The following is an 11610-nucleotide window of genomic DNA, read 5'->3' on the forward strand; positions in this document are numbered from 1 at the left end:
AGGATTTCTGGCTCCTCTGTCATGTTTGTGATGGAGAGTGAGTGTATTGGAGGAAGTACAAGCGTATCTGCTTCACAGGGGTCAAAGGTCACGGTTTGTTGCGGTGAGTGTTGTGGACTGTGAGGGTTCGTTTCTGGCAGCTCCACAAGCTCCTCCATCTTTAACGGTGCCGCCACATCTGCTTCGCTATTGGAACGTAAGCCAGAGACTCCGCCCACGTTCTCATGCCCCGCCCACGAGTGCAGCTTGTCCTTCAGACGCTTACGCCGAGACTCCTCCCACATTCCTCGCTCCATGTTCTCCTGAGGAGAGAAAGAACATATAAACTATGAAAGACTAGGAAACCGCAACTGAGGGCTAGAGGGTCCACACAAACAATAAGAGAAAAAGTAAAAATAAATATTAGTGATAAAGATTTAAATTAAATAAATAAATGTTAATTTTAAAAACTACAATAAATAAACAAAATTAGATCGATTAAATAAATATTAAATATAAATAAGTAAACAATAAAGAAAAAAATCGATCAAAATAAAAAATACATAAATAATACACTTAAAAGTACAGTACTATAGTGAGTAGAAAAAGTTTGCTATGCTATGCCTTTTTCCCAGTATTTTGATATTTTTAATTGGTTTAGTATATAGTTTACCAATTTAAATTTAGTCTAAACAGGCTTTAAACATCAAAATATAAATAAGTAAACAGTAAAAATATGTATTAAATAAGAAATTATATATTTAACACTACAGTACAATTGTAAGTAGAAAAAGTTAATTATAATATAATTTTTTCCCCAAATGATATTTAAAATTAAACTGGGCCTTTAAACATGAAAATGTTTTTTTGATTAAATAAATAATATATTGATAGACAATGAGAACATATATGAGTTGGAAAAATTTTTTTATGCTTAATTAAATATTTGAATATTTAAAATCTGTGTAGATTAGTCTAAACTGAGTGTTTAAACATGAAAATATATAGCTGCCATGCATGGCAAGAAAAAAATAAATTGAAGTTTTGTTTTACCTGAACAGCTTTTTTGAATTTGGAGCAGAAATTCTGGAAAATCCGGAAGCACTCGTCCAGTTTGAAGACGTCTCTGTCCTCACAGAAGAAATCGATCAGAGCATCTCCTTCCTTCTGAACCTCATCAATACTGATCCTTAAATCCTCCAGAGCATCAGTGGCGCTCTGAAACACACAAAACATGATCAGACATGACTGTGATATCAGAAAAAACATGAAATGTTACAGACAGGTGAGGGGTCAGGGGTCAGAGGTCACCTGTATGAAGGTCTGCAGCTGTGTCAGGAGCTCTTCATTTGTGAGGATGTTCTGCTGTAACTGATGAACTCTTCTGGTCAGAGTGTCAAACTCTACATGGATGCTGTCAACACACACTCTACACACACACACACACACACACACACACACACACACACACACACACACACACACAGGTTTGTACAGTAGACGTCCATTATTTTATCAGGTAACAATATTTTCTCCTAACCTGATCCCCTAAACATAACCTTCACAGAAAACCTTTGCAAAGAAGAAACATTTAGACACTTAAACAGAAATATGATTGGGACACCGCTGTATTTGAGTATGATTGCTACATCAGTGTTTTATCAGTTCTCACCGTGCTGCTTGCTGAACGTGCTGAAGTTTGTCTGGAAACATGAGCAGATCTTTCTTCTGAGCTTCCTGTAACCAGACAGACACACATTTTACTGCATTCAAATGCTTTCTGACCTTTGTGTTACAGAAAAGAACAAGTTAAATTTAGTTTGTTATATTATAGACTGACGAGACCAGCTCAGACTGATAGAAACCAACTCAGACTGGTAGAGACCAACTCATACAGATAGAGACCAGCTCAGACTGGCAGAGACCAGCAGAGGTTAGCTCAAACTGAAAAAGACCAGTTCAGACTGATAGAGAATAGCAAAGACCAGCACAGACTGATAGACACTAGTGGAGACCAGCTCAGACTGATAGAAACCAACTCAGACTGGTAGAGAGACCAACTCATACAGATAGAGACCAGCTCAAATTGACAGAGACCAGAGCAGACTGATAAAGACAACAGAGACCAGCTTAAACTAAAAGAGACCAGCACAGAATCAGAGACCAGCTTAGACAGACAGAGACCAACTTATACAGATAGAGACCAGCTCAGATTGATAGAGACCAACTCAGTCTGATAGAGACCGGCTCAGACTCAGAGACCAGCTCAGATTGATAGAGACCAACTCAGTCTGATAGAGACCGGCTCAGACTCAGAGACCAGCTCAGATTGATAGAGACCAACTCAGTCTGATAGAGACCGGCTCAGACTCAGAGACCAGCTCAGATTGATAGAGACCAACTCAGTCTGATAGAGACCGGCTCAGACTCAGAGACCAGCTTAGACAGACAGAGACCAACTTATACAGATAGACACCAGCTCAGATTGATAGAGACCAACTCAGTCTGATAGAGACCGGCTCAGACTCAGAGACCAGCTCAGATTGATAGAGACCAACTCAGTCTGATAGAGACCGGCTCAGACTCAGAGACCAGCTCAGATTGATAGAGACCAACTCAGTCTGATAGAGACCGGCTCAGACTCAGAGACCAGCTTAGACAGACAGAGACCAACTTATACAGATAGACACCAGCTCAGATTGATAGAGACCAACTCAGTCTGATAGAGACCGGCTCAGACTCAGAGACCAGCTCAGATTGATAGAGACCAACTCAGTCTGATAGAGACCGGCTCAGACTCAGAGACCAGCTCAGATTGATAGAGACCAACTCAGTCTGATAGAGACCGGCTCAGACTCAGAGACCAGCTTAGACAGACAGAGACCAACTTATACAGATAGAGACCAGCTCAGATTGATAGAGACCAACTCAGTCTGATAGAGACCGGCTCAGACTCAGAGACCAGCTCAGATTGATAGAGACCAACTCAGTCTGATAGAGACCGGCTCAGACTCAGAGACCAGCTCAGATTGATAGAGACCAACTCAGTCTGATAGAGACCGGCTCAGACTCAGAGACCAGCTCAGATTGATAGAGACCAACTCAGTCTGATAGAGACCGGCTCAGACTCAGAGACCAGCTTAGACAGACAGAGACCAACTTATACAGATAGAGACCAGCTCAGATTGATAGAGACCAACTCATTCTGATAGAGACCGGCTCAGACTCAGAGACCAGCTCAGATTGATAGAGACCAACTCAGTCTGATAGAGACCGGCTCAGACTCAGAGACCAGCTCAGATTGATAGAGACCAACTCAGTCTGATAGAGACCGGCTCAGACTCAGAGACCAGCTTAGACAGACAGAGACCAACTTATACAGATAGACACCAGCTCAGATTGATAGAGACCAACTCAGTCTGATAGAGACCGGCTCAGACTCAGAGACCAGCTCAGATTGATAGAGACCAACTCAGTCTGATAGAGACCGGCTCAGACTCAGAGACCAGCTCAGATTGATAGAGACCAACTCAGTCTGATAGAGACCGGCTCAGACTCAGAGACCAGCTTAGACAGACAGAGACCAACTTATACAGATAGACACCAGCTCAGATTGATAGAGACCAACTCAGTCTGATAGAGACCGGCTCAGACTCAGAGACCAGCTCAGATTGATAGAGACCAACTCAGTCTGATAGAGACCGGCTCAGACTCAGAGACCAGCTCAGATTGATAGAGACCAACTCAGTCTGATAGAGACCGGCTCAGACTCAGAGACCAGCTCAGATTGATAGAGACCAACTCAGTCTGATAGAGACCGGCTCAGACTCAGAGACCAGCTTAGACAGACAGAGACCAACTTATACAGATAGACACCAGCTCAGATTGATAGAGACCAACTCAGTCTGATAGAGACCGGCTCAGACTCAGAGACCAGCTCAGATTGATAGAGACCAACTCAGTCTGATAGAGACCGGCTCAGACTCAGAGACCAGCTCAGATTGATAGAGACCAACTCAGTCTGATAGAGACCGGCTCAGACTCAGAGACCAGCTTAGACAGACAGAGACCAACTTATACAGATAGACACCAGCTCAGATTGATAGAGACCAACTCAGTCTGATAGAGACCGGCTCAGACTCAGAGACCAGCTCAGATTGATAGAGACCAACTCAGTCTGATAGAGACCGGCTCAGACTCAGAGACCAGCTCAGATTGATAGAGACCAACTCAGTCTGATAGAGACCGGCTCAGACTCAGAGACCAGCTCAGATTGATAGAGACCAACTCAGTCTGATAGAGACCGGCTCAGACTCAGAGACCAGCTTAGACAGACAGAGACCAATTTATACAGATAGACACCAGCTCAGATTGATAGAGACCAACTCAGTCTGATAGAGACCGGCTCAGACTCAGAGACCAGCTCAGATTGATAGAGACCAACTCAGTCTGATAGAGACCGGCTCAGACTCAGAGACCAGCTCAGATTGATAGAGACCAACTCAGTCTGATAGAGACCGGCTCAGACTCAGAGACCAGCTCAGATTGATAGAGACCAACTCAGTCTGATAGAGACCGGCTCAGACTCAGAGACCAGCTCAGATTGATAGAGACCAACTCAGTCTGATAGAGACCGGCTCAGACTCAGAGACCAGCTCAGATTGATAGAGACCAACTCAGTCTGATAGAGACCGGCTCAGACTCAGAGACCAGCTCAGATTGATAGAGACCAACTCAGTCTGATAGAGACCGGCTCAGACTCAGAGACCAGCTTAGACAGACAGAGACCAACTTATACAGATAGACACCAGCTCAGATTGATAGAGACCAACTCAGTCTGATAGAGACCGGCTCAGACTCAGAGACCAGCTCAGATTGATAGAGACCAACTCAGTCTGATAGAGACCGGCTCAGACTCAGAGACCAGCTCAGATTGATAGAGACCAACTCAGTCTGATAGAGACCGGCTCAGACTCAGAGACCAGCTCAGATTGATAGAGACCAACTCAGTCTGATAGAGACCGGCTCAGACTCAGAGACCAGCTTAGACAGACAGAGACCAACTTATACAGATAGACACCAGCTCAGATTGATAGAGACCAACTCAGTCTGATAGAGACCGGCTCAGACTCAGAGACCAGCTCAGATTGATAGAGACCAACTCAGTCTGATAGAGACCGGCTCAGACTCAGAGACCAGCTCAGATTGATAGAGACCAACTCAGTCTGATAGAGACCGGCTCAGACTCAGAGACCAGCTCAGATTGATAGAGACCAGCTCATACAGAGAGAGACCAGTTCAGAATAACAGAGACCAGCTCAGACTGATAGAAACCAGCAGAGACTAGCTCAGACTCAGAGACCAGCTCAGACACACTTACCAGAGCGACAAAGTGCAGCAGGTTGATTCCAGGTTTGTTGGCTTTAGTATCAGCCAATGAAAGCAGAGAGGAGAGTCTGAAGCCCACCGCATTACCAGCAGATCCACCCTGACACACACAGACACACACAGACACACACAGACACACACACACACACACACACACACACACACACACACACACACACACACACACACACACACACACACACACACACACACACACACACAGAGACAAATAGATCATATGGTTGAGTTTAATACTGTCACCATCATAAGATCCTCATTGATACATTTTTATCGTGCTAGTGAATTTTGAGTTTTAAACCTAAGATTTTGGTGTTGCTAGTGTCATTCTCTGCAGTATGAACTTCAGAAAATCATGGGGAAAAAAATATAAATGCAAAATACAAAAAAATGCATTTTAAATTTAAAATAAAAATGTACTGCTTATAGTACAATTTGCATTTCGTCAAAAAAAAAAAAAAAAGCGTTTTATAAAATACTTATAATTATTTACTGGCTTTAATTTGGAGTAGCTTAATACTATATATATACATAATGTATATGCATGTAAGTGTAAATGTGTAAGAGCACCAGACTTACAGCATTCATGATGTTTCCAGCTTGCAGCACTAAATGAAGGACATTGTGTAGCTGCTCACAGCTCAACAGCTCTATAAACAGAAGATCATCAGCAGATGAATGTGACGCTGGAGGTGTTCAGATACAGAAATCTGTAAGTAAAGATGGAGTTTGGACTGGTGGAATCACGTGAGCAGATGCGGATCACCTTTAACGGCGTTCAGGATGACAGTCGCATCGTGTTTCATGGCGGTATATGAAGGGAAAAACTCTTCCTTTAACAGCAGAGCCTCGAGATGAACCTCGTACCTGCAGAAACGCAGAAGAACCAGCTTAAATGAAATCTGGACCAGACTACTGCCAGAAACTGCCACAGACCATTTTCATCAGAGTGTACCTGGGTAAATGAATGAGATTGTGTATAAAGGCATCAGGCGGCGCCAGGTCTTTAGGGTTCCCATCGAACATTTGAAGATTCTTCACCTGTCAATCAATCAATCATTCAACCAATTATCCATCAATCATCTGCTCAATGATCAATAAGTGAAGTCTTTACCTCATCCTCCTCCGGCAAGAGCTTCAGCAGCTCTCTGAGAGACTCCACACTGAAGACGCCCGTGTTTCCATGAAGAATATCATCTAAAAGACTCTCACTGGACCTGGACATACAGAGAATCACTAGCAAATAAACGAAACACACACACACACACACACACACACACACACACACACACACACACACACGTGAGATCCAGTCTTACTTTTTTAAGTGCTTCAGAAAAATGGAGATATTCAAGCTTCTCTTGGAGTCCAAGATGGTGATCTAAGGAGAAACACACACTGATAAATTCTGTCTGTAGTAATTTTATCTTTAACATAATCAAACAGCGTTATTTTGCTAGCATTAATTTTTGTTAATATTTTGAATTATTTTTTATATTTTCGGGTTTTATTTTACATTTTTTTCCAGTTTAGTTTTTTGCATTTTTTATTATTTTTTAATGTGTTTATACAGTTTTTATTAATATTTTTAATTAAATTTTTATATTTTTAATTAAAGTTTTTGTAGATCTATTGTTTTTATCATTTTTTATTGTCTTTTGTTTTCTTAATGTCTATAGTTATTATTAGTATTTTAAAATAATTATTAGTTTTTCTCATTTTTTTGTTAATTTTTGTTGCTTCAACATCATCATTTTAAATGTCTATGCAGTTGTATTCATGTTTTAAATTAATTTTGATTTTTATATTTAGATTTTTTTAAGGTTTTAGTCATTTTTGCTGTGCTTTTTGTTCAATTTTATTTTTTCATGTTTATTAATAATGTAATACTTTTAACATTTGTGGAATTCATTTTTTTGTTTCATTTAAACTTTTAGCAATTTGTTGTGTGCTTTGGTCAGTTTTTTTTTAATATCTACGTAGGTTTTATTGTTTTCAAATATCTTTATATAATATTAAACATTTTAAATTTTTATATTTGTACATTCTGTTTTCAGTTAAAAGTTTTAGTAATTTTGTCATGTTGTAATTTTTTTAAGCATGCCATTAAAAATGTTAAAAACATGATTATGGGTCAAAGACAAGAATGGGTTTAAGCATAAAAACAATAAGTGTAATACTGTTTTAAATTGTTGTTGTTTTTACAAAAAAAATATGAAAACATTTTCTGTTTCATTTAATTGCATTTTTGTTTTTGTTTTTCTAAGCAAAAAATAACTATCAAACATTTTTCCCTAATTTACAGAAGGCACCCACTAAAATGCAATTCAGTCAGCGATATTTACAACAAAAATATACAAAAGTTACTTATTAGTTGTAATTCTACGTTTTAAAAAAATTGCCACTATCCTAGGTTTTGTTCATTTGTCAGCAAGAATTTTTTACTCATTAACAACAACAAAAAAATAAAATGCTCCCTTATTCTTTTATATATTTTAATATTTACAAGTCAGAATAAGCTGTTTAATTTTTTACATAAATACACTGAATGACAATGTAACATCATTTCAACCAAATTTTGACATAATATTATACAAAAATGTATTTGAAACCTTAGAATTAGACACTTTACTTACATTTAATGTGCTTTCTTTGGACATAAAATCGCCTTTGTGAATATCTTTTGACATGGACATCTTAACATCTTTGACACCATACATATTTTAGTACTTCAATTAAAAAAAAATAAAAAAATATATATATATACATATAAAAAAAAGGGTTCTATTTAAATTTTGTTTTGTCTCACCTGTGGTCTGATATCTTTCACAGAAGCACGTCTTCCTCCAATCGTGGGCATCGGTGTGTCCTCATGTCCAAACAGCTCCTCGATGGCTCTGATGTCGATGTGGAGCGGACTCCGGCTGAGGCTCCACAGGTTCGGTCCGTCCTGATGCTTCACCCGGTCTTCAGGGATTGGTTTCCAGTAGAAACTCCTCACCCTCCTCTTCCTCTCTGCTGGGTTTCCCTCAGACAAGGCCTGGGGAAGGGGAGGAGCCTGAGGTGGGGTGTTTCTGGGGGCGTGATCATGTAATGAGGGAGGAGAGGCAATTGCCCCACCCTCTTTCTCAAAACTCTGCCTCTCATTGGCCAACAAGACGCTGCTCATAGTAGAAGAGGTTGTGGGTGGGGTCAGAAGATGATTGACAGCAGCACTAGCACTGCATGACATCATCTTAAAAGTTTCTTAACACGGCCTCCGCAAATGGACGCTTGAACATCAACATGAAGATCCAATGAGCTCAAACTACAAACAGAAGCTTCTGTATTACGAGAAAAACACAAAACACACAACTCAAACTGTAAATAAATCCATCCTCTAAGTGAACACACACATGCATCTTCTAAACAGGGTTTAATTTCAAGGACTTCAAACTGAGACCTCACTTATCAAACAATGTCTTTTAAATTCTAAAAAAGATAAATAGATAAATAAAAATATACTAATATATGGCAAAAATAAAGTGAAGCACAGGCAGAGTATGCAATTATGTCACCTTAAGAACAAAACGATTCACGCTCTAAGTTCCAAAGTGAATCTGCGCCCAAATTCCCGATGTACATCAAATGATTTGCAATCCAAAATTCCCATTTAAATCAAAAGATCTGAGAACCTGGTCCAAATAATCGAATCATTCATGATCTGCGCCCAAAGTTCCAATGTAAATCAAATGATTTGCGATCCGCGATGCAAAATCTGAAAAGATTAGCGAACCCACTTCAAAGAATCAAATGATTCGCGATTCACAATCTGCGATCCAAAATTCCCATCTGAATCAAAAGATTTGCGAACTCGCTCCAAAAAATTAAATGATTCACGATGTACGGCCAAAGTTCCAAAGTGAATCATTTGATTCGCAATCTGCGCCCAAAGTTCCATTGTAAATTAAATGATTTGCGATCCGCGATCCAAAATCTGAAAAGATTTGCAAACCCACTTCAAAGAATGAAATGATTCGCGGTCTGCACCCAAAGTTGCGTTGTAAATCAAATGATTCGCGATCCTCGATTCAAAATCTGAAAAGATCCGCGAAACCACTTCAAAGAATCAAATGTTCTTCCACGCCCAAAGTTCCGATGTGAATCAAATGATTCGCGATTCACAATCTGCGATCCAAAATTCCCATCTGAATCAAAAGATTTGCGAACTCGCTCCAAAGAATTAAATGATTCACGATGTACGCCCAAAGTTCCAAAGTGAATCATTTGATTCGCGATCTGCGCCCAAAGTTTTGATATGAATAAAATGATTGGGAAATCGTCGCCCAAGTTCCGTTGTAAATCAAATGATTTGCGATCCGCGATCCAAAATCTTAAAAGATTTGCGAACACGCTTCAAAGAATGAAATGATTCACGATCTGCGCCCAAAGTTCCGATGTGAATCAAAAGATTTGCGAACCCGCTACAAAGAATCAAATGATTTGCGATCTGCGCCGTTCCGATCTGAATCAAATCTTTCGCGATCTGTGCTGCAAATTTCGATCTAAATGAAATGATTCACGAATCGCTCTTCCAAATTCTGTTCTGAATCAAATGATTCGCGTTCCGCGCTTCAAAGTTCCAAAATTAAATGATTCGCGAACAGCGGGTCACACTTACGATCCAAATTAAATTATTTGGCTTGAATCAATCGGCGGTTCCAGCGTAAATGACTCACTCAATTGATTTAGTTCATCTGTTTGTCTTCAACCATATTTACACAACACTGTCAGCACTAGGCTGCTGGTTTAGCGCGCTAGTTTTATGACAATAACTGAAATAAGTGAAACAAGTATGATGCTTACAAAAAATATCCATATTTCTATTCCAAAGATAACATCCAACACCAATCTACGAACAAATTCAGGGAAGGTAATGGCTTAGGTAAATGCATTGTGCATTATGAGCGAGTTTATCTTAATTCACTATATTTGAAATAGTATATGTGTGTGTATATATGTATTATTGGTTTAATGCATATTTAAATATTTCAGAAAACAAATGTTATAATGTATGTTGGGTAAAGTATGGTGATATCTTGAAGTATGCAATACCTGTTTTAATATACCATATTCATCTGTAGTGTATTGATTTAATTAGGCTAATCAAACAAGTCAACACAATAATCACCTCAGCATAACTAAACAAGCAGACAAGTGAATACAAATCAACAACTAACCAGCAACCGCAAATAAACAGGCTGAATCGTAAAGATAAAGCGCTTCTGTCTCGGTATTCGCTTCTGCGATATATAAAATATCAGTTCCTCGTGAATACTATTATACATAACTGCCGTAATATATTAAAATACTAATCAGAAGAAAATAAATTTACCTTCATGTGTTAATAAAGATGTTCCTAAAACTGCTTCAGTCACAGCACGATCCAAAAGGTCCTACCTGTGACAGAAATTATCTGAGTTATGAAAGGGTATCATATTTTCATAACTATACGATTAATTATATATCACTACCTTTATTGCATATTCTGAGTCCGGCGAGTTTGACAGGAGCTCACGCGCATGCGCTCACCACACGAACATGCACGCTTCAGAAAAAACACTCTTATGTTTAAAATTAATACAGAGTCATCTACTGCAGAGCTGTCAACATCTACAACAATCATTGCATAAAAATGATTCGAACTCTAAATGTTGTTAATTTTAAAGCAGATGTGTAGACTTTCACTGGAGTGTGTGTGAGACTGATAAGAGCTCCGCCCGTCACACCCAACACAAACTGGCATTCCTCTCATTTACAGTGGATTTGGTTATTTGCATGACTTTCACACACATAACTGCCTAGAATCAACATAAACAAACAAGGAAACAAAAAGTAAGGTGATATTTCCTGATATTTGGACACAAAACTGTTCTGTATTTCAGATGAATGAACAGTAATTCATGTGATTCTCAGCACACAAAATATGTTTAAAAAAATAACTTTTTAAATGTTTTTATGATTTCCAAACAAGGCCAAAAGATATTAATAAAAAAATCTATATATTTTTTAAATAAAAAAACTATATATATATATATATATATATATATATAGGCTATATATGTTTACAGATCATGACATGTTACAGCTTTCTTATATATCAAACTGAATATTTTGTAGGTGTCGTATTTACGCAGGCACTTCTGCCTTTAAAACAAAACAAAAAAAATAATAAATAAATAAAAA

At 38.9% G+C, this 11610-nt stretch overlaps 2 protein-coding genes across 2 annotated transcripts; both read right to left on the reverse strand.

The window, feature by feature from the left end:
- Positions 1-1533: 1533 nt before the first annotated feature.
- LOC141291664 (FH2 domain-containing protein 1-like) lies at positions 1534-6422 on the reverse strand. The gene is made up of 5 exons (XM_073823819.1): positions 6341-6422; positions 6152-6252; positions 5965-6035; positions 5360-5467; positions 1534-1716 (listed from the first exon to the last, which is right to left on the reverse strand). Exons 1-5 carry the CDS (start codon positions 6409-6411, stop codon positions 1648-1650), a joined length of 420 nt encoding a protein of 139 aa, XP_073679920.1. The 5' UTR covers positions 6412-6422; the 3' UTR covers positions 1534-1647.
- A 50-nt stretch (positions 6423-6472) lies between these two features.
- LOC141290694 (FH2 domain-containing protein 1-like) lies at positions 6473-11034 on the reverse strand. The gene is made up of 5 exons (XM_073822791.1): positions 10899-11034; positions 10760-10824; positions 8195-8708; positions 6705-6766; positions 6473-6602 (listed from the first exon to the last, which is right to left on the reverse strand). The coding sequence occupies exons 3-5, from the start codon at positions 8618-8620 to the stop codon at positions 6473-6475; spliced, it is 618 nt and encodes a 205-aa protein (XP_073678892.1). The 5' UTR covers positions 8621-8708; positions 10760-10824; positions 10899-11034.
- Positions 11035-11610: the final 576 nt, after the last annotated feature.

Source organism: Garra rufa, chromosome 18 (genome assembly GCF_049309525.1).
Source record: "Garra rufa chromosome 18, GarRuf1.0, whole genome shotgun sequence".
NCBI lineage: Eukaryota > Metazoa > Chordata > Actinopteri > Cypriniformes > Cyprinidae > Garra > Garra rufa.

What these genes read in the sequence shown, in the direction of transcription:
- LOC141291664 (XM_073823819.1), bottom strand. Translation starts at nt 6,411, where the DNA reads ATGTTCGATGGGAACCCTAAAGACCTGGCGCCGCCTGATGCCTTTATA. An exon ending in CATCCTGAACGCCGTTAAAG is followed by an intron (nt 6,036 to 6,151) that starts GTGATCCGCATC and finishes TTCTGTTTATAG; the next exon opens with AGCTGTTGAGCTGTGAGCAG. An exon ending in TGCTGCACTTTGTCGCTCTG is followed by an intron (nt 1,717 to 5,359) that starts GTAAGTGTGTCT and finishes GTCTGGTTACAG; the next exon opens with GAAGCTCAGAAGAAAGATCT.
- LOC141290694 (XM_073822791.1), bottom strand. Translation starts at nt 8,620, where the DNA reads ATGATGTCATGCAGTGCTAGTGCTGCTGTCAATCATCTTCTGACCCCA. An exon ending in TGAAAGATATCAGACCACAG is followed by an intron (nt 6,767 to 8,194) that starts GTGAGACAAAAC and finishes GTTTCTCCTTAG; the next exon opens with ATCACCATCTTGGACTCCAA. An exon ending in TTTCTGAAGCACTTAAAAAA is followed by an intron (nt 6,603 to 6,704) that starts GTAAGACTGGAT and finishes CTGTATGTCCAG; the next exon opens with GTCCAGTGAGAGTCTTTTAG.